Consider the following 20,038-nt stretch of genomic DNA (forward strand, 5'->3'; position numbering starts at 1 on the left):
TTCATAATGCATCAATGCCTAGCACCTTGGCATTCCTGTGAGCATAATGTTGTCTGAACTTGGCTTGCTCAGGATAAGACAGAACACATCCCAGGTTTAGTGGCAGCCAACCACGGTTGATTGTATGCAGTCAGGAGGCAAAAGAGGACCCTGTGGCAGATTAATTTTTAGTTCTCTGTGCAAGAAAAAACAAAAACAAACAAAAAAAACAAAGACAAGAAACAGTGGGTGCGGGATTTCTGAAATACTCATAATCTAAACATACTCAATGTTTGGGGATTTTTCAGTGGTTATTCTTTTAAATTAAAGATGTTATTAGCAGGAGCTTTTTGTTCATGCAGCATTAGCAGCTAATAATAATAGTTTCCAAATTTTTTGTGGAAATTTAAAGGCATTTTCATATACAACACTTCATTTCATCTTCAGACCACCTCCGAGGCAGATGTCACCTCATATTTCCAGGTGAGAAAACAGAATCCAGTTAGGTTAAATGACTTGTCTGAAGTCACATAGCTAATAAGAAATGCCCCTAGATCCAAATCTGTTTCCTGACCTCAAGTCCCATTCTTTCATCTATACCGATCTGCTATGACTCCTCCTCTGCCTTTGAGGTTGGAAATGTGGTGGCATTACTGAGTTTTACTGTGTTGACTCATCTTAGTCATTACTGCCCCAGAAGCCACTCTGATTGTCAATGTTAATTTTTCAATATCATAATTTATTTAGGTTCATAAAGAACCACTGACAACATTTATTCAGGGATCCTTCTGATTGAGCTCTGTTACCTACCAGCTTACCTTTTTATAAATCTGTTTAACAGTCAGTGATCATCATTCTTTTTATCCTAGGTCTCAGAGAGAATATTTACATAAATACAGAGGTCATTCCATTGATGTGGGAACTCCAGTACTGACACTGAATAAAATCTAGTTACTAAATAAAGATATATAGATTCAGTAAATGAGTGTGGACCAACAGCATTTCAGCACTGCTAAAATGTGAAGTCACTATTATAGACACACTAACAGTCAAAAGACCATTAAAAGAAATTCATGTAAGCAGAACCTTCTGATGTTAAGAGATTAAAATGCATGTTAATAGGTAGATTTTTTTTTTATGAAATTTATTGACAAATTGGTTTCCATACAACACCCAGTGCTCATCCCAAAAGGTGCCCTCCTCAATACCCATCACCCACCCTCTCCTCCCTCCCACCGCCCATCAACCCTCAGTTTGTTCTCAGTTTTTAAGTCTCTTATGCTTTGGCTCTCTCCCATTCTAACCTCTTTTTTTTTTTTTTTTTTCCTTCCCCTCCCCCATGGGTTCCTGTTAAGTTTCTCAGGATCCACATAAGAGTGAAACCATATGGTATCTGTCTTTCTCTGTATGGCTTCTTTCACTTAGCATCACACTCTCCAGTTCCATCCACGTTGCTACAAAAGGCCATATTTCATTTTTTCTCATTGCCACGTAATATTCCATTGTGTATATAAACCACAATTTCTTTATCCATTTATCAGTTGATGGACATTTAGGCTCTTTCCATAATTTGGCTATTGTTGAGAGTGCTGCTATGAACATTGGGGTACAAGTGGCCCTATGCATCAGTGCTCCTGTATCCCTTGGATAAATTCCTAGCAGTGCTATTGCTGGGTCATAGGGTAGGTCTATTTTTAATTTTCTGAGGAACCTCCACACTGCTTTCCAGAGCGGCTGCACCAATTTGCATTCCCACCAACAGTGCAAGAGGGTTCCCGTTTCTCCACATCCTCTCCAGCATAGTCTCCTGATTTGTTCATTTTGGCCACTCTGACTGGCATGAGGTGATACCTGAGTGTGGTTTTGATTTGTATTTCCCTGATAAGGAGCGACGCTGAACATCTTTTCATGTGCCTGTTGGCCATCCGGATGTCTTCTTTACAGAAGTGTCTATTCATGTTTTCTGCCCATTTCTTCACTGGGTTATTTGTTTTTTGGGTGTGGAGTTTGGTGAGCTCTTTATAGATTTTGGATACTAGCCCTTTGTCCGATATGTCATTTGCGAATATCTTTTCCCATTCCGTTGGTTGCCTTTTAGTTTTGTTGGTTGTTTCCTTTGCTGTGCAGAAGCTTTTTATCTTCATAAGGTCCCAGTAATTCACTTTTGCTTTTAATTCCCTTGCCTTTGGGGATGTGTCGAGTAAGAGATTGCTACGGCTGAGGTCAGAGAGGTCTTTTCCTGCTTTCTCCTCTAAGGTTTTGATGGTTTCCTGTCTCACATTTAAGTCCTTTATCCATTTTGAGTTTATTTTTGTGAATGGTGTGAGAAAGTGGTCTAGTTTCAACCTTCTGCATGTTGCTGTCCAGTTCTCCCAGCACCATTTGTTAAAGAGGCTGTCTTTTTTCCATTGGATGTTCTTTCCTGCTTTGTCAAAGATGAGTTGGCCATACGTTTGTGGGTCTAGTTCTGGGGTTTCTATTCTATTCCATTGGTCTATGTGTCTGTTTTGGTGCCAATACCATGCTGTCTTGATGATGACAGCTTTGTAGTAGAGGCTAAAGTCTGGGATTGTGATGCCTCCTGCTTTGGTCTTCTTCTTCAAAATTCCTTTGGCTATTCGGGGCCTTTTGTGGTTCCATATGAATTTTAGGATTGCTTGTTCTAGTTTCGAGAAGAATGCTGGTGCAATTTTGATTGGGATTGCATTGAATGTGTAGATAGCTTTGGGTAGTATTGACATTTTGACAATATTTATTTTTCCAATCCATGAGCAGGGAATGTCTTTCCATTTCTTTAAATCTTCTTCAATTTCCTTCATAAGCTTTCTATAGTTTTCAACATACAGATCCTTTACATCTTTGGTTAGATTTATTCCTAGGTATTTTATGCTTCTTGGTGCAATTGTGAATGGGATCAGTTTCTGTATTTGTCTTTCTGTTGCTTCATTGTTAGTGTATAAGAATGCAACTGATTTCTGTACATTGATTTTGTATCCTGCAACTTTGCTGAATTCATGTATCAGTTCTAGCAGACTTTTGGTGGAGTCTATCGGATTTTCCATGTATAATATCATGTCATCTGCAAAAAGCGAAAGCTTGCCTTCATCTTTGCCAATTTTGATGCCTTTGATTTCCTTTTGTTGTCTGATTGCTGATGCTAGAACTTCCAGCACTATGTTAAACAGCAGCGGTGAGAGTGGGCATCCTTGTCGTGTTCCTGATCTCAGGGAAAAAGCTCTCAGTTTTTCCCCATTGAGGATGATGTTAGCTGTGGGCTTTTCATAAATGGCTTTTATGATCTTTAAGTATGTTCCTTCTATCCCGACTTTCTCAAGGGTTTTTATTAAGAAAGGGTGCTGGATTTTGTCGAAGGCCTTTTCTGCATCGATTGACAGGATCATATGGTTCTTCTCTTTTTTTTTTGTTAATGTGATGTATCACGTTGATTGATTTGCGAATGTTGAACCAGCCCTGCATCCCAGGAATGAATCCCACTTGATCATGGTGAATAATTCTTTTTATATGCCGTTGAATTCGATTTGCTAGTACCTTATTGAGAATTTTTGCATCCCTATTCATCAGGGATATTGGCCTGTAGTTCTCTTTTTTACTGGGTCTCTGTCTGGTTTAGGAATCAAAGTAATACTGGCTTCATAGAATGAGTCTGGAAGTTTTCCTTCCCTTTCTATTTTTTGGAATAGCTTGAGAAGGATAGGTATTATCTCTGCTTTAAACGTCTGGTAGAACTCCCCTGGGAAGCCATCTGGTCCTGGACTCTTATTTGTTGGGAGATTTTTGATAACCAATTCAATTTCTTCACTGGTTATGGGTCTGTTCAAGCTTTCTATTTCCTCCTGATTGAGTTTTGGAAGAGTGTGGGTGTTCAGGAATTTGTCCATTTCTTCCAGGTTGTCCAATTTGTTGGCATATAATTTTTCATAGTATTCCCTGATAATTGTTTGTATCTCTGAGGGATTGGTTGTAATAATTCCATTTTAATTCATGATTTTATCTATTTGGGTCATCTCCCTTTTCTTTTTGAGAAGCCTGGCTAGAGGTTTGTCAATTTTGTTTATTTTTTCAAAAAACCAACTCTTGGTTTCGTTGATCTGCTCTACAGTTTTTTTAGTTTCTATATTGTTTATTTCTGCTCTGATCTTTATTATTTCTCTTCTTCTGCTGGGCTTAGGCTGCCTTTGCTGTTCTGCTTCTAGTTCCTTTAGGTGTGCTGTTAGATTTTGTATTTGGGATTTTTCTTGTTTCTTGAGATAGGCCTGGATTGCAATGTATTTTCCTCTCAGGACTGCCTTTGCTGCGTCCCAAAGCGTTTGGATTGTTGTATTTTCATTTTCGTTTGTTTCCATATATTTTTTAATTTCTTCTCTAATTGCCTGGTTGACCCACTCATTCGTTAGTAGGGTGTTCTTTAACCTCCATGTTTTTGGAGGTTTTCCAGACTTTTTTCTGTGGTTGATTTCAAGCTTCATAGCATTGTGGTCTGAAAGTAAGCATGGTATAATTTCAATTCTTGTAAACTTATGAAGGGCTGTTTTGTGACCCAGCATATGATCTATCTTGGAGAATGTTCCATGTGCACTCGAGAAGAAAGTATATTCTGTTGCTTTGGGATGCAGAGTTCTAAATATATCTGTCCAGTCCATCTGATCCAATGTCTCATTCAGGGCCCTTGTTTCTTTATTGACCGTGTGTCTAGATGATCTATCCATTTCTGTAAGTGGTGTATTAAAGTCCCCTGCAATTACCACATTCTTATCAATAAGGTTGCTTATGTTTATGAGTAATTGTTTTATATATTTGGGGGCTCCGGTATTCGGTGCATAGACATTTATAATTGTTAGCTCTTCCTGATGGATAGACCCTGTAACTATTATATAATGTCCTTCTTCATCTCTTGTTACAGCCTTGAATTTAAAGTCTAGTTTGTCTGATATAAGTATGGCTACTCCAGCTTTCTTTTGGCTTCCAGTCGCATGATAAATAGTTCTCCATCCCCTCCATCCCCTCACTCTCAATCTAAAGGTGTCCTCAGGTCTAAAATGAGTCTCTTGTAGACAGCAAATAGATGGGTCTTGTTTTTTTATCCATTCTGATACCCTATGTCTTTTGGTTGGCGCATTTAATCCATTTACATTCAGTGTTATTATAGAAAGATACGGGTTTAGAGTCATTGTGATGTCTGTATGTTTTATGCTTATAGTGATGTCTCTGGGACTTTGTTTCACAGGGTCCCCCTTAGGATCTCTTGTAGGGCTGGTTTAGTGGTGACAAATTCCTTCAGTTTTTGTTTGTTTGGGAAGACCTTTATCTCTCCTTCTATTCTAAATGACAGACTTGCTGGATAAAGGATTCTCGGCTGCATATTTTTTCTGTCTAGCACCCTGAAAATCTCGTGCCAATTCTTTCTGGCCTGCCAAGTTTCAAAAGAGAGATCAGTCACGAGTCTTATAGGTCTCCCTTTATATGTGAGGGCACGTTTACCCCTTGCTGCTTTCAGAATTTTCTCTTTATCCTTGTATTTTGCCAGTTTCACTATGATATGTCGTGCAGAAGATCGATTCAAGTTACGTCTGAAGGGAGTTCTCTGTGCCTCTTGGATTTCAATGCCTTTTTCCTTCCCCAGTTCAGGGAAGTTCTCAGCTATGATTTCTTCAAGTACCCCTTCAGCACCTTTCCCTCTCTCTTCCTCCTCTGGGATACCAATTATGCGTATATTATTTCTTTTTAGTGTATCACTTAATTCTCTAATTTTCCCCTCATACTCCTGGATTTTTTTATCTCTCTTTTTCTCAGCTTCCTCTTTTTCCATAACTTTATCTTCTAGTTCACCTATTCTCTCCTCTGCCTCTTCAAGCCGAGCTGTGGTGGTTTCCATTTTGTTATGCATTTCGTTTAAAGCGTTTTTCAGCTCCTCGTGACTGTTCCTTAGTCCCTTGATCTCTGTAGCAAGAGATTCTCTGCTGTCCTGTATACTGTTTTCGAGCCCAGCGATTAATTTTATGACTATTATTCTAAATTCACTTTCTGTTATGTTATTTAAGTCCTTTTTGATCAGCTCATTAGCTGTTGTTATTTCCTGGAGATTCTTCTGAGGGGAATTCTTCCGCTTGGTCATTTTGGACAGTCCCTGGCGTGGTGAGGACCTGCAGGGCACTTCCCCTGTGCTGTGGTGTATAACTGGAGTTGGTGGGCGGGGCCGCAGTCAGACCTGATGTCTGCCCCCAGCCCACCGCTGGGGCCACAGTCAGACTGGTGTGTGCCTTCTCTTCCCCTCTCCTAGGGGTGGGATTCACTGTGGGGTGGTGTGGCTCTTCTGGGCTACTTGCACCCTGCCAGGCTTGTGATGCTGGGGATCTGGCGTATTAGCTGGGGTGGGTAGGCAAGGTGCTCGGGGGCAGGAGGGGCAGGCTTAGATCTCTTCTCCTTAGGTGATCCACTTCAGGAGGGGCCCTGTGGCAGCGGGAGGGAGTCAGATCCGCTGCCGGAGGTTTGGCTCCGCCGAAGCGCAGAGTTGGGTGTTTGCGCGGAGCGAGCAAGTTCCCTGGCAGGAACCGGTTCCCTTTGGGATTTCGGCTGGGGGATGGGCGGGGGAGATGGCGCTGGCGAGCGCCTTTGTTCCCCACCAAACTGAGCTCTGTTGTCAGGGGGCTCAGCAGCTCTCCCTCCCTTTGTCCTCCAGCCTTCCCGCTTTCCGAGCAGAGCTGTTAACTTATGACCTCCCAGACGCTAAGTCGCGCTTGTTGTGGGAACACAGTCCGTCAGGCCCCTCCGCTTTTGCCAGCCAGACTCGGGGGCTCTGCTTGGCCGGCGAGCCGCCCCTCCGCCCCGGCTCCCTCCCGCCAGTCCGTGGAGCACACACCGCCTCGCAGCCCTTCCTACCCTCTTCCGTGGGCCTCTCGTCTGCGTTTGGCTCCGGCGACTCCGTTCTGCTAATCCTCTGGCAGTTTTCTGGGTTATTTAGGCAGGTGTAGATGGAATCTAAGTGATCAGCAGGACGTGCGGTGAGCCCAGCGTCCTCCTAAGCCGCCATCTTGCCGCAACTCCAATAGGTAGATTTTAAAGGAGTCTAAGGAATTATAAATTGTGATGGGATTACTGAAGAAATGGCTTGAGAACCTTTGTATCTTGGCATAAAAAGACAACATAGAAGATATTTTATTTCTTGACCTTAATTTTGAGTATTGTTGTTAGGCCCTTGATTTTTTGTTAGCTCAGAATAGAGACGGATTAATTCTAAAAACAGTTAAAGTAATTAGATTCTCTTCATCTCTTTTTTTTTATGTTAACGCAGCATAGGGAAGTAAGTCTCTAAACCAATTCTGAAATAGAATTTAACTTTTTATTTCGCTTACATATCTCTTATTTTTCTTTTTCTCTAAATGGCATTTTTTAGACTAAAATTATCTTGATTTTCTTTTTTCTCTAGGCTTGATCCTCCACAACCTGAGAAGTTGAAAAAGGAGCACAGCTCAACTGAAAACATGTCTTTAGAAACTCTAAGAAACAGTAGTTCAGAAGACCTCTTTGATGAGATTTAACTGTCTCAAAAGGTACTTTGATGTTCACTAGACTATGTTTTCTATTCATTTCTTTAAACTAAGAAAGCAAGATTTCAACTCAGCAGCAGCTATTACTGTACCCTACAATTTAATTACATACACACTGAATCGAAACCATTGTGCAAAATGGATTATGCATGTATATGAAGATATGATTTGATGACAGTGGTACATTATTCTAAACTATTCATTCCCATGCCTATAATTACATAAAATCTCAGACTTTGTATTGCAAAGGACACATTTATCATATTCAGTTCACACATATTATATGTGGTAGCTGTCTAACATCCTGTCTAGGAAGATTTTGGAAAAAGGACAAAGAAAATGTCTACAGTTCTTTTTTGAATAGTCATGTTCTGAACAATGATGCTTGAACATTTTAATTTGTGAAATGATGTATAAAATTTATTTTTAGTTCATACACAAGCAACCTCAAAATCTGATGATAAAATTTTTGATACATTGAGGATTTATGTTCCTAATAAAATATGTTATTTAGCTTACCTTTTTCCTTTATTATAGTAGCAGGCTTTATAAGGTGCTTATTGATAGAAATGTAACCCCTTTTTGTATCAAAAACATGTTTTTTCGGGAACCTTCTTGCACTGTTGGTGGGAATGCAAACTGGTGCAGCCTGTCTGGAAAACAGTGTGGAGGTTCCTCAGAAAATTAAAAATAGATCTACCCTATGACCCAGCAGTAGCACTGCTAGGAATTTACCCAAGGGACACAGGAGTGCTAATGCATAGGGGCACTTGCACCCCAGTGTTTATAGCAGCACTCTCAACAGTAGCCAAATTATGGAAAGAGCCTAAATGTCCATCAACTGATGAATGGATAAAGAAATTGTGCGTTATATACACAATGGAATACTACTTGGCAATGAGAAAAAATGAAATATGGCCTTTTTGTAGCAATGTGGGTAGAACTGGAGAGTATTATGCTAAGTGAAATAAGCCATACAGAGAAAGAAAGATACTATATGTTTTCATTATTATGTGGATCCTGAGAAACTTAACAGAAGACCATGGGGGAAGGAAAGGGGGAAAAAAAGTTAGGGAGGGAGGAAAACCATAAGAGACTCTTAAAAACTGAGAACAAACTGAGGGTTGATGGGGGGTGGGGGAGAGGGGAAAGTGGGTGATAGGCATTGAGGAGGGCACCTATTGGGATGAGCACTGGGTGTTGTATGGAAACCAATTTGACAATAAATTTCATATTTAAAAAAAACATGTCCTTTTCAGAGATTGTTGATAAAAGACTTCTTACACATTAAGGACCCTCTTTAAAAATAATGACCATGTCATATTTACTTATCAATCCTCAATAACATCTAGCACAATTTTTTAAAAACATACTTACTGTTTCTACCTCCTACCCTCTCATTTTGTCTTCACTTCTCTCCAGTTGAACATCCCTTTTCTCCATGGTTTCAAAGTTAACAGCGACCATCATGTTGATAAATTCAACAGTTGGTCCATTCTCAGTCCTCCTCTTACTAAGCCTCTCAGCTACACACCTGACATAGTCGGTCACTTCTCAGTAAACATTTTCTTCACTTGACTTTTGCATTGACATATGTTGTTTGTTTCCTCTTTCTTTTTGTACACGGAGGCTCTTTGGCCCAGAGTTAAGTGTTTTAGTGCCTCAGGTTTATTCTTCAGCCTTCTTCTTTTCACTACCTACCTTGTCTATCTAGTATTTCTGTGATTTTAAGTACCATTTGCATGCTAATATCTCCAAAATTAGAATAGTTCTGTTTCCACAGTCATATATGTGTAGAGTCAGTTGACCTTTGAACAGTGCTGGGGTTGGGGCACTGGTTCCCTGTGTAGTCAAAAATCTTCGTATAATTTTTGACTCTCCAAGAACTTAACGACTAAGAGACTACTATTGACTAGAAGGCTTACTGAAAATATAGTCAATACATATTTTGTATTTATATGTATTATATATTGTATTCTCACAATAAAGTAAGCTAGTGAAAAGAAAATGTTACTAAGAAATCATAGGGAAGAGACAATACATTTATAGTACTGTACGATAAAAAATGTGTGTATAAGTGGACCTGCATGGTTCACACCCCTGTTGTTCAAGGGTCAGCTGTATAATTTATCATTAATTTTTTGCAAAAGGAGGTTCTTAAAACTCTGAGTACATCTACCTGCGTTGGATGATTGTTTGGATGTTTAAGCACATCTCAAGCAGAGGTCTGATTACATCCCAATCATCTTTTTTCTCCATTCTTCCCCACCCAACAAATTACGGTGACACCTGGTCCCTTCAAGCTGAAAACCCAGGAATCCTGATCAGTACCTTTGTTTCCCTCTTCTCCCACATCCTGTTATTTTTACCTCCAAAATATAGCTTGATTCTATCTACTTCTCTCTTACTATCTACTACATGTGCCCCCTGACTGGTCTCCCTGCCAATCTCCTATTGTACAATGCACACAAACTGAATTTTTTAAGTTTTAGGAAAGAGCGTTTCCCTGCCTGGATTGAAACCCTCCAATAGTAAGCCACTGGTCTTTGGATAAAGTTCACACTCCGTACCACAGCTTACAAGATTTGATATGATCTGGCCCCTACCTATCTCTACCCTTGGTTTCCTGCTCTTTTCTCTTTGCTTGCCTTGCTCCTTACTGCCCCTCAAGTAGGTCAGATCTCACAACCATTGTATTGGGCAGAATGTTCATCTTCATATGGTTGGTTTCTTCTCATCTTTCAGGTCTAGAATCATATGTCACCTCCTCAGAGGTACTTTCCCTGAAATGCCCTTTCTAAAGATGTGCACACTCCCAGTCACTGTCCCATTGGAATATTTTTTCACTGTGCATATCACCACACAGAATTATTTTTTTCATCTCTCTCTCTCTGTGTCTGCCTGTCTCCTAATAGAAAGTTAGCCCCATCATAGCAGAGGCATGGCCATCTGTTTTATCTATCTTCCAGTTCGTACAACAGGGCTAGATTCACAAAGGCTTACTAAGCATTTGTTGAATGAATAAATGCATGTCTTCCACAAAACAGCCACTCAAATGTTTCTTTAAGTTATTAAACTGTTTTGAAAGAAACTTAGGAAAAGGTTGAAACTTAGTTGATTTGACACAGAGAAATAATTGTTTAGAAAGCTTCAAGTACCTTTTGTGCTTAATTATAAATAATATATACATGTATATTTATGCGTGTAGGCTTGACTACAGAGAGAGAATCAGAAAGAAATTACACTTTATTGTTTATATCAGAACAAGATTCTATTCAGTCAATGGAACAACAAAATTCTTTAAAAAAGAAATTTACCACATTTTTATTTCCATAGTGGCATCCATTTAAGAAGGAAGACTTTAAAATAAATGTAGATACAAATATGTGAAATATGAAAATATAGGGGTGCCTGAGAGGCTCAGTCACTTGAGCAGCCAACTCTTGATTTCAGCTCAGGTCTCAACCCCAGGGTTGTGGGATCAAGCCCCACATTGGGCTTTATGCTCAGTGTAGAACCTGCTTAAGATTCATATTCTCTCTCTCTCTCCCACTCCCTGCCTCCCTCCCTCCTTCCCCCTCTTCCCTTCAGCCTCTCTCCCCCACTCATGCTCTCTCTCTCTCTAAAATTCAATAAATAAATACACACATACATACAATAAACATAATTATAAAGTCTAAAATTCTGCTCAGTTACATAGAAACTTCACTATACTATGAATCCCAGATAATCTAAGATTTGCCTTGGACCTTTCCAAGGGAATTTTGTACATAAAGTACTAGAATCTCAAAATAATGTTATCTCTTCTGAATAACCAAAATTAATATACAACTATTGTGTGTGTGTGTGTACTTACATATAAAGTTTTTTTTTAAGTGAAAGAGAAGAAGAAAAACAGAATTGTGGCTATTAACCCACTAGTGGTGAGAGAGGGATGATGTACAGAAAATGTTTCCTAAGTAATCGTAACAACAGAATCTATAAAGCTCATGTTTACAAGATTTTGATTATATTTTTCCAGAGCAGTGTATCTTTTCCACCATTGTTTTGTGTCAGATTGATTCAGCTGGTTAGAACAAAGCATAAGTAGTACATAGTTATGGTTCCCTCTTTTATATCAAGCATGGAGAATTTGAAGGGCTATTTTTACATTTTGTGCTCCGCGTAGACAGATATCTATCGATTTGGTGTTAAGATGTGCAGCTCTAGTCATTCTATGCCATGATTTTTCCTCACATTTTTCCATTGTTTATATTCAAAAACAGATTGTTACAGAAAAACACTGAAATTGAAGGCACAAGAATTAAGTTATAATGCAGCATGAATTTTGTTTGGTTTTTTACTTTTTTGACCTTTGTTATAAAACAAGGTGACATTTTTTTTTTTCAGCTTAAAATTTATAATTCTTGGCCCTGGGATCAGATGGTATGACTTAGGCCTCATTAAGGAAGTTCATGGAAGAAAAAGTCCCATCTCAGGAAGAGATGTCTTTATTATGTAGTTTTAAAAGGTCAGGAAACTACTTTAGACAAGTTTTTCTTAATGGCATATAACTCAAATTTATAAAATACTAGACCCTGTGTTTTGGAGCCAAACAGCTGTTTATTGGGTAAATTTGGCTCAATAAATGTTTATAAAGGATCCATTATGCACACAAAAAAAACAAAACAAAACAAAACAAAAACAAAAAACAGAACTGGGCCATGTGGAGAATTTACGGATAATTCCATCCATTCACCAAATATCTGTTAAGCATTTGTGTCAGTCTCTGTTTTGGGCACTAGATGCAGCAGTGAATAATATGTATGGTTTGTTGCTGTGGAGCTTATATTCTAGTAAGTGAAATTTGGGCCTGCTCTCAAAGAGTCAAGTATATGGAAGGGAGTTGACATTGGGGCCCAAAATCAGTATCTGAAAAACTATGATATCAAGGAGTGGTAGCGTAAGTGTCATAAAGAAAAGAACAAAAAGTTTATGGGTGAAGATCCACAGAAAATTAAAAAAAAAAATCCTATTGGGAGGCTAAGAGAAATCAGTAGGGTTGAGGAACGTATGCTGTGAATGAAACTGTATGCCAGATCAGAAGAGATTGCAGAAGGTCCTGGGGGTAGGGGCTTGGGGTTACTGTTCAAGTTTGTAATTGTGAATCATCAGAATGAAGGAAACAAGTTAGAAGGCTTTCCAGGAGGAATGTTAGCCAGGTGGATTTAGAATATGAAGCTAAGTTTTGTAATAAAGATATAACAAGAATTGTGCTCCACATTTCAGACTGGCACTCCCACGGGAAGATATATACTGCCAGAAATCTTCGGGTCGTGGGGCCCTTCTTAGACATCTGGGATTGAGAAAGGAGAACGAGTCAGTGGGTCCCTTGACTGATACTTTGCAGAAGCAGCCAACCCTCATCCCTTTGTGTCTCTCAGTCTTACACTTAGTATAATTTATAGAATCCATTTTTAATAAAATAAAATTAAATAGGTGACCTCGAAATTCATGAAAGACCTCATGAATTTACCTATACATCAGCAAATTAAAAAAAAAATAAGTAGTTAACACATTTGGTAAGGGAGAATGATAGTCACTATTTATCCATTTCTACCTATTGTTTGAATTAAAAATTTTCACTGGTGTTCTGAAAACTCCTGGTGAATGCTTTTCAAGAGGGCAGATTTCATTTGCAAGTGTTCTGTGAGCAAGCCTGCTGTGATTTTCTCCATATATTAATAACTGTGAAAGGATACTTTGACACATACATGCCAAGAACTTCATGGTTGCTTCCTAACTGACCATCCGTCTCCTGTCCTAATTTCCACCTCTCTGATCTACTCCCCCAAAAACACACTCACGAGTGTACTTTGTACTTACTTTCTTCCTTTCAGTTATCCACATGTCATGTTATTCACCAACTGTTATTACTACTTTCTGATTTTCCTCTGTAATATGAATTTTGTTGTTTATATGTTGATTTTTCTTCCCTCTTTTGGAGGTCCTTTGTCCTAAACTCTCATCTCAAAATCTCACAGAGAACTGTATTTTCTCAGTGAGGGTCTCTTTGTCCCTAAAAGTTCTTGATTCTTCAGGACAGGAGAGAGTGATTGGAGCCTACACCTATCTTGATAGTGGATGGTCTTATCAAGGGCAGGAGCAATTTTTGTGGCTACTGTTCCAGTAAGTGGAATATAGGCTAGACCTGAACTACTTACTTTTGGTTTAAAGACAGTCTCCAGCTTAATTACAATCTTAGAAATAACACAGCCAGTCAACTATATGTAGGTGGATTAGATAATTTTTTTGGAACCTGCTCATACAAGACCCTTCTAGGAATCTGTCATACTCTGCATTCCTCTGAAGGGCTTGCATACAGGCAATTTATTCGGGAATATGATGCTAGGGAGCAGGAGTGCTAGACTGGAAGCACTTAGAAGGAAAGGAGGAAAAGCGAGTGCAAGGATGCCTTATCAAGGCAGCCCACCCTGTGGGTGATATGCTCCACCCCACCAGGATGTTCTGAGGTACCTTCTGAAAGTCACCTCAGAACAATACATCTGGGAGCAAAAGGGAGAAACATTTATCCATGGGTTGCTGTTTCCCATTGGTCAAGAGTGGCCTGGAAGCATTGTTCCCACATACCTCACTTTGCCCCTGTTTAGTATGTAGCGGGGTCCCTGCAGGTGACCAAAGCTGCAGTCTCAGAGAAGCCCTGGACAGGAAACAAGAGGAGCACAGGTACCAATTTTACGTGCCTGAAGTAGAGCAAAGCCTGCCTGGAACTGATTGCCAAAGAAATGACTACTATTGAGGATTTTGAAGTGGTATACAAGGGGTGTCCAATATAGAACCCATGTTTTATGCACATGCCCCTGCTCCACGTCCCCAACCCTAGCCATAGCTGATTAGGCCAGGGAAAGAAATGTGACTCTCACTGCGTGGCTGAACTTGAGTTCCCTGAAAAAGCCAATGTGTAAGTTGGCACAGAGACTGACTGGAAGAAAGAGAAGGCTGCAGAGCACAATGGAGCAGAGGTGCCCTGTGACCCTTGAGACTGATTGGGAGAGTAGCCGGTGCCTGGAGTAGATGCAGGTCATTCTGTAGTTCAGAGCCTGTTTCAGTGTAGACATATGTCTAAACTTCACTGCTCCCTTTTCTGAGGACTTACCAGTGAAATGGTTCCATAAAGCAAAGCAGAAAGTACCCAATTAATAAGGAAATCAAATATATTCTCCATTGGACATTTTAATCAATTTTTATTATCTTCAGTTAACAAGCTGTCACTAGTTAACTCTACCACTAATAGAACATTTCAGGAGAGTTTTCATCTAGATTGGTATAGGCAAACTTGAATAAGAGGGGAAAGTAAAACCACTTTTATAATTAAAATTTACATAATTTTTATAATAAAACTTTAAAATTCATTAAAATGCCATTATATATAGCTAAGATCTTACATTAGATGTGTCTTTAAAGTATTGATGGATCTGAATGGTAGTATGAAATGTCTATGATCTTTGGCAACATAGGATAGTACTATAAATTTTACTTAGGAATGAATTTTAAGTGTAAGGTGTCACAAAGTTGCCATCATTGGTAGATTAATACCTATGCTAATCCTTTAAAGAATACAAAGCAATATATTTTTTCTTGATTTTACCAAATAGTAAAAGGAACTCTATCAAATTGTAGTGTTTTTATGTGATGACAAGGGTTCCCTTTCTCTCTATCTCTGCTCTCTCAATTATGATCTGATTGAAAACTTTGTGAGGGGTGCCTGGGTGGCTCAGTTGGTTAAGTGTCCTGCTTTTTGTCTCGGCTCAGGTCATGATCTCACAGTTCGTGAGTTTAAGCCCAACATAGGGCTCTGTGCTGACTGCGTGGAACCTGCTTGGAACTGTCTCTCCCTCTCTTTCTGCCCCTACCCCACTTGTGCGCGCGCGCTCTCTCTCTCTCTCTCTCTCTCTCTCTCTCTCTCTCAAAATAAATACATAAACTTAAAAAAAAAACTTACAAAAAGAAAGAAAGAAGACTTTGTGAAACTTTTGGATCCCTATTAGGACAAGATGCTGGTAGTGATGATGGGAGAAATATGCTTTGTCATTGTGCTTTGCAAACATTTAGGGAGTTCATCTGAAATATTCCAGAGCCCCTGTTGAGTAATATTGGGAACAATCTTGCTTTGCTCCTTTGAAAGATATAATATAGTATATTTCTCTCAAGAACTATGTTTACAGAGAAGTAATTACATTACTATGGAAGATTAAATTATTGTCAGTAAATATTTACTCTCCACTATCACTGCTCCATTGACTTGCTTTGGACTATAAAATGTGGATGAAATAAAAATATTCCAGTTTTTGTGCCCAGAAGTTAAGAAGCATTATGTGTTTCTGCTTTTTCTTCTGGGAGCTTCTGATCTCTGCTGTGAGAGGAACATGCCCCAGGTAGCTGCAGCCCGTGCTGCCTGGGCCTCTGATGAGATCATGGAGCAGAAATAAACTCAGTCCTAAACTGGAGTCGAGCTCACTACCCTGAAACCTTTAGAAGAGCGATCCATCTGAGCCCAATCCAGATAGACCGAACTACAGTCAACCATGCTGACCATGAGCGTGAGAACAATTGCTTACTACTCACAGCCACTAAGGTTTGCTGTAGTTTGTTATATCACGGTATTTTGACAATAGCTGACCAATATAGTTACTCATATAGAATAACATACAGTGACAACTTTACATTTGTAGTAGCTGTTAATATGTACATGGCATAAAAATCTGGTGTCTTCTAGCTGGAATTTGATAATAGAATAAGTAGGAATTACAAGTGTGGATTTGGGGACGAGAGTAAGCCAAGTTTCTACACTGCCAGCTGTTAACTATCTCACTCTGGGCAACATACTTATTTTCTCTGAACTTGTGTTTTCTCATCCATGCAATGGGAATTAAATAAGATAATGCAGATAAAGCACTTAACACAATGTCTGCTACACAGTAAGTAGAGCATGTATAGAAGCCCTTACCATGAGTGTTACTACTGCACTATCAAATCAGCATACAGTGGATCAGCTGCATTGACCCTCTCTCTGAGATTTATTAGCTCAAGCTTCCTATCCTTGCTCCTTTCTAAAGTCTTGCGTTTTTCCCGAGACTTTTACGAATTCTTGTGCAATTTATTTTCGTGGCCATTTCTGCTCTGAATTCCTGCTTCCACTGGGCTCTGAGTCTCACTTATGTTTTATAATAAAACTGATTTTCTTCTTTCTCTGCTCCATGCTACCTCAGCCATGAAACTTCCCTCCTTTCCTCTGAATTCCGTGACGAAAGCACTTAGAAATGTCTGTGTGTAGCAGAATTTGTGGAAGGTTTGGATCAGAGAGAGGTAGTTTACCTCAAAGAAAATGAGCGATTTATATTCCATTTTTGCCATAACTCTATTCTTTAAAGCCTTCTGGCTTTCCTACTGTATGAACTTTCCACTGGCAACTTGTCACCTTAAGAGTCCAGCTTCCTGCTATGACGTCCATCCCTTTGCTCTCATCTCCCTCTTTCCTCCGCTCTCAGCTTTCCCCCAGTTGCTGTTATTTTCTCATAAAGAACTGTTTCTCTGTCTCTTTATTCTGATCATCCTATGTGTTTACCAGTAGTCATGCAACGTATCTCCATGTAACATTTTCCCTAGTGTTAAATGTTAAAATACTGCATTTATAAATGGCGGTGTCTATCCCTCACCATTTATGCAATGTCATGTTAAAAAGATGGCATGACTTCTAAGCAAAGCAAGATCTAATTGAATGTATTGACTTATCTAAAGAAATGATAATGACTATCAGGGGAGGCACATTTGCCACCAAAGTATAAAAAATGATGAACTCCAGAGGAAAACATTGTGTGTCTGTCTAAACATTGGAATATAGTCCAAATGCTACCTAGGGAAAAGAAAAATCTATCCCAGAGCTTTAAATGTGTTTATGTATTCACCCATCCATTTATTTATTCATAATGTCCCTCAAATGATGAAATTGCAGCTCTTTATGGGCCACAATTGGTTATCTTTTATATGATTTGGAATCTCAAAGTGTAGTTACTTCTGACTTGGAGATAGATTTTCAGACTCAATAATATGTCATCCAAAGTCTTTGCTTCTTTAACAAGAATTTTTCTGCAAGAATTATGACATTTGAAGAAGGTGAGAGAGGAAAGAAACTATATAATAAAACAAATCCTAGTATTTTCTTGAGGAATTCTATATAAACTAATGCCTTTCCTGAAGAGCATTTTTATCTTTGTTTGATTTTTCCATTGTAGCCCTAATCTGTCATATACGATATCAGTAACTTTCATAATTGCCTACATTTGGCAAATGTTACAAGTTTTTCAGCGATAATAACTCAGTGTGTGTTTCACTGTCACTGTCCTTTGTGTCAGTAATCATTCATCTCAAGAATTTGAAATTCAGGCTGTGTGCAAGGACACCGGAATCTGCCCTGTGCCCTTGAGCTTACACACAATTCTCAACTATGTTTAGAAGAACACAAGTCCACATGTGTATGTGTTTATTCAGTCATCGCGTGTTTGGTGAACACTTTGTGCCAAGCACTCTGCCAGGCACTGGAGATATAAAGATGAGTAACACCATCATGTCTCATGGTGCCTGGAAGTCTAGACTAAGGAAGGAGGCAGACCTGTACACAATCAAATGTTTGGTAAGTGCTCTAAGAGAGGAGCCCCGGAAGTTCAGGGGGCACAAAAGAGAATCATCCTGCTCTGACTTTATTGGGAGAGTATAGGAAGAAGAGGTTATGGCCAAGGGAAACCCCAGAGAGGAGATGGATGAAGTTTGAGCTGAACTTCTGGGATGATTGAGGATTTGCCAGGTGGCTGAGATGCACTTTAGGGAAATGGGCGGGTGTGGCATCTTCAGTGTTTTGTGGCTGGAGCGAAGGGAGGGGAAAAAGATGCAGTGAGAGCCTGAGAAGGCAGTGTAGACTCCCCACTGATTATGTGAATGAACAACTATAGAATGATCTTAAGAGAAGAAAGGGAGTGACCTGATTCAGTTTGTGCTTTTGAAAGGGCAATCCGAAGGCCATCTAAGGGCACAACCACATGCACCCAGACGTCTCCCACTTCTTTGCAGGTTGTGTAACTCTCTGATGCTGTTCCCAGCCTGTCTGGAAAACTGTCAAACTCTGCTTCAGACCAAGCAGTATCCACTGATTAAAGCTTGCCAACAGTCTTTGCAAGTTGAGAGACTCCTGATGGTAGAGTGACACAACCAGCCCACAGCAGAGAGACCCCTTTCTAGTGCCCAGGCCTTGGGCTTTGATACAAGCAGGGGTGGTTTCATCATTTCCTTTAAGAGTGATCTCAGGGTTTTTTAACCTTTTGTGGAATTGGCTTTCTTCCTTGAACATTCTCAGCCCTGCTTTGACATTCCCATGTCCTGCAGAATGCTGCTTATATACACCTTTAGGGGAATTGCTGTTGCTGTCCTCTTTAATTCACTTCTGACACCTCTTTCTGGAGGCCGTAGGTGCGACTGTGCTGTTGGAAGCAATATCCACATTTCTTTCCTAAAGCTTCAATACTTTATGCAAAGGTACCCATTCTGGATCCAGAACTTGTACAGGAAGGAGGGAGTAGAGTTCAATACACTGGTGCCATTCAATGGATGTTGAATAACATAAAGCATCGTGAAAGATGGGCTTCAATCCTGAAAGGAGACATTGTGAACTAACCTTTTCTTCCCGGGGATTTTGATCCCAGGACAATTAAAAGGTATAGAGTATCCTTTTCCTCAAAACAAAGTGGCAGAAATCACACTTTTTAAAAAATCAAATTACATTTTGTTTTCAAGTTTCAACAGAAAACTTGAGACTGTATTTTCCACTGTCTTTCTAGTAGACACACACATTGTTGGCCACTATTTCTCCACAGATTTCAGTGGGCAAGTGCATGAGGAGGCACTTTTTCCACCTTACTGATGATTTTTGCAGTGACCGAACTTTATGAAAATATTTTACAAAATCTTCATGAGTCAATCTTCCAGTGCACTTGAAAATAATTAGGCTTGCTATCACTTGCCTTCCTCTCCTTATCAGAGAAGCATTTGCAACCAGGCAATCTGTGAATGTGGCTAAATCGTATCATAGAATCATTGAGAATATCTTCAATATTAAAGTAATCACCATTGTCCCTGGAGCCCTGACACGGGTGCCAGCATCCCCACTCAGGATCCTCTATCAGTCCTGTCTAGTAGCACAACCCGGCAGCCTCTCTTGATGAAGCAATGTGAGGTTTAGTCCTTATTTTATTCCATTTAATTAAAGAACAGCTGAAAAAATCCTGTCTTGCATTTTCAACACATGGTTCCAATTAGTGCGGCAGAGCAGGACCCTGAATTTGATAAAAGCACTGACGTGTACCTTTGGTGCCTGTACAATGTACTCTTTCATTTTACAAGGTGGCTGAAGTGCAGTTTTAAATATCTTTTTTAAATGTTAACAA

General features: G+C 39.5%; 1 protein-coding gene across 5 annotated transcripts in view; it reads left to right on the forward strand.

The window, feature by feature from the left end:
- Positions 1 to 20,038, forward strand: part of XRCC4 (X-ray repair cross complementing 4) — a 293,362-nt gene that overhangs the window by 220,269 nt on the left and 53,055 nt on the right. For all 5 annotated transcript variants that reach the window (XR_007154765.1, XM_047870967.1, XM_047870938.1 and 2 more), the window contains exon 8: positions 7,424 to 7,547. Coding sequence is in view for 4 of the 5 variants with exons in the window: in XM_047870967.1 (XP_047726923.1) it covers positions 7,424 to 7,535 (112 nt within the window). In the remaining variant the exon portion in view is untranslated. The remainder of the gene's footprint in view (positions 1 to 7,423; positions 7,548 to 20,038) is intronic.

The sequence above is a fragment of the Prionailurus viverrinus genome, chromosome A1, assembly GCF_022837055.1.
Source record: "Prionailurus viverrinus isolate Anna chromosome A1, UM_Priviv_1.0, whole genome shotgun sequence".
NCBI lineage: Eukaryota > Metazoa > Chordata > Mammalia > Carnivora > Felidae > Prionailurus > Prionailurus viverrinus.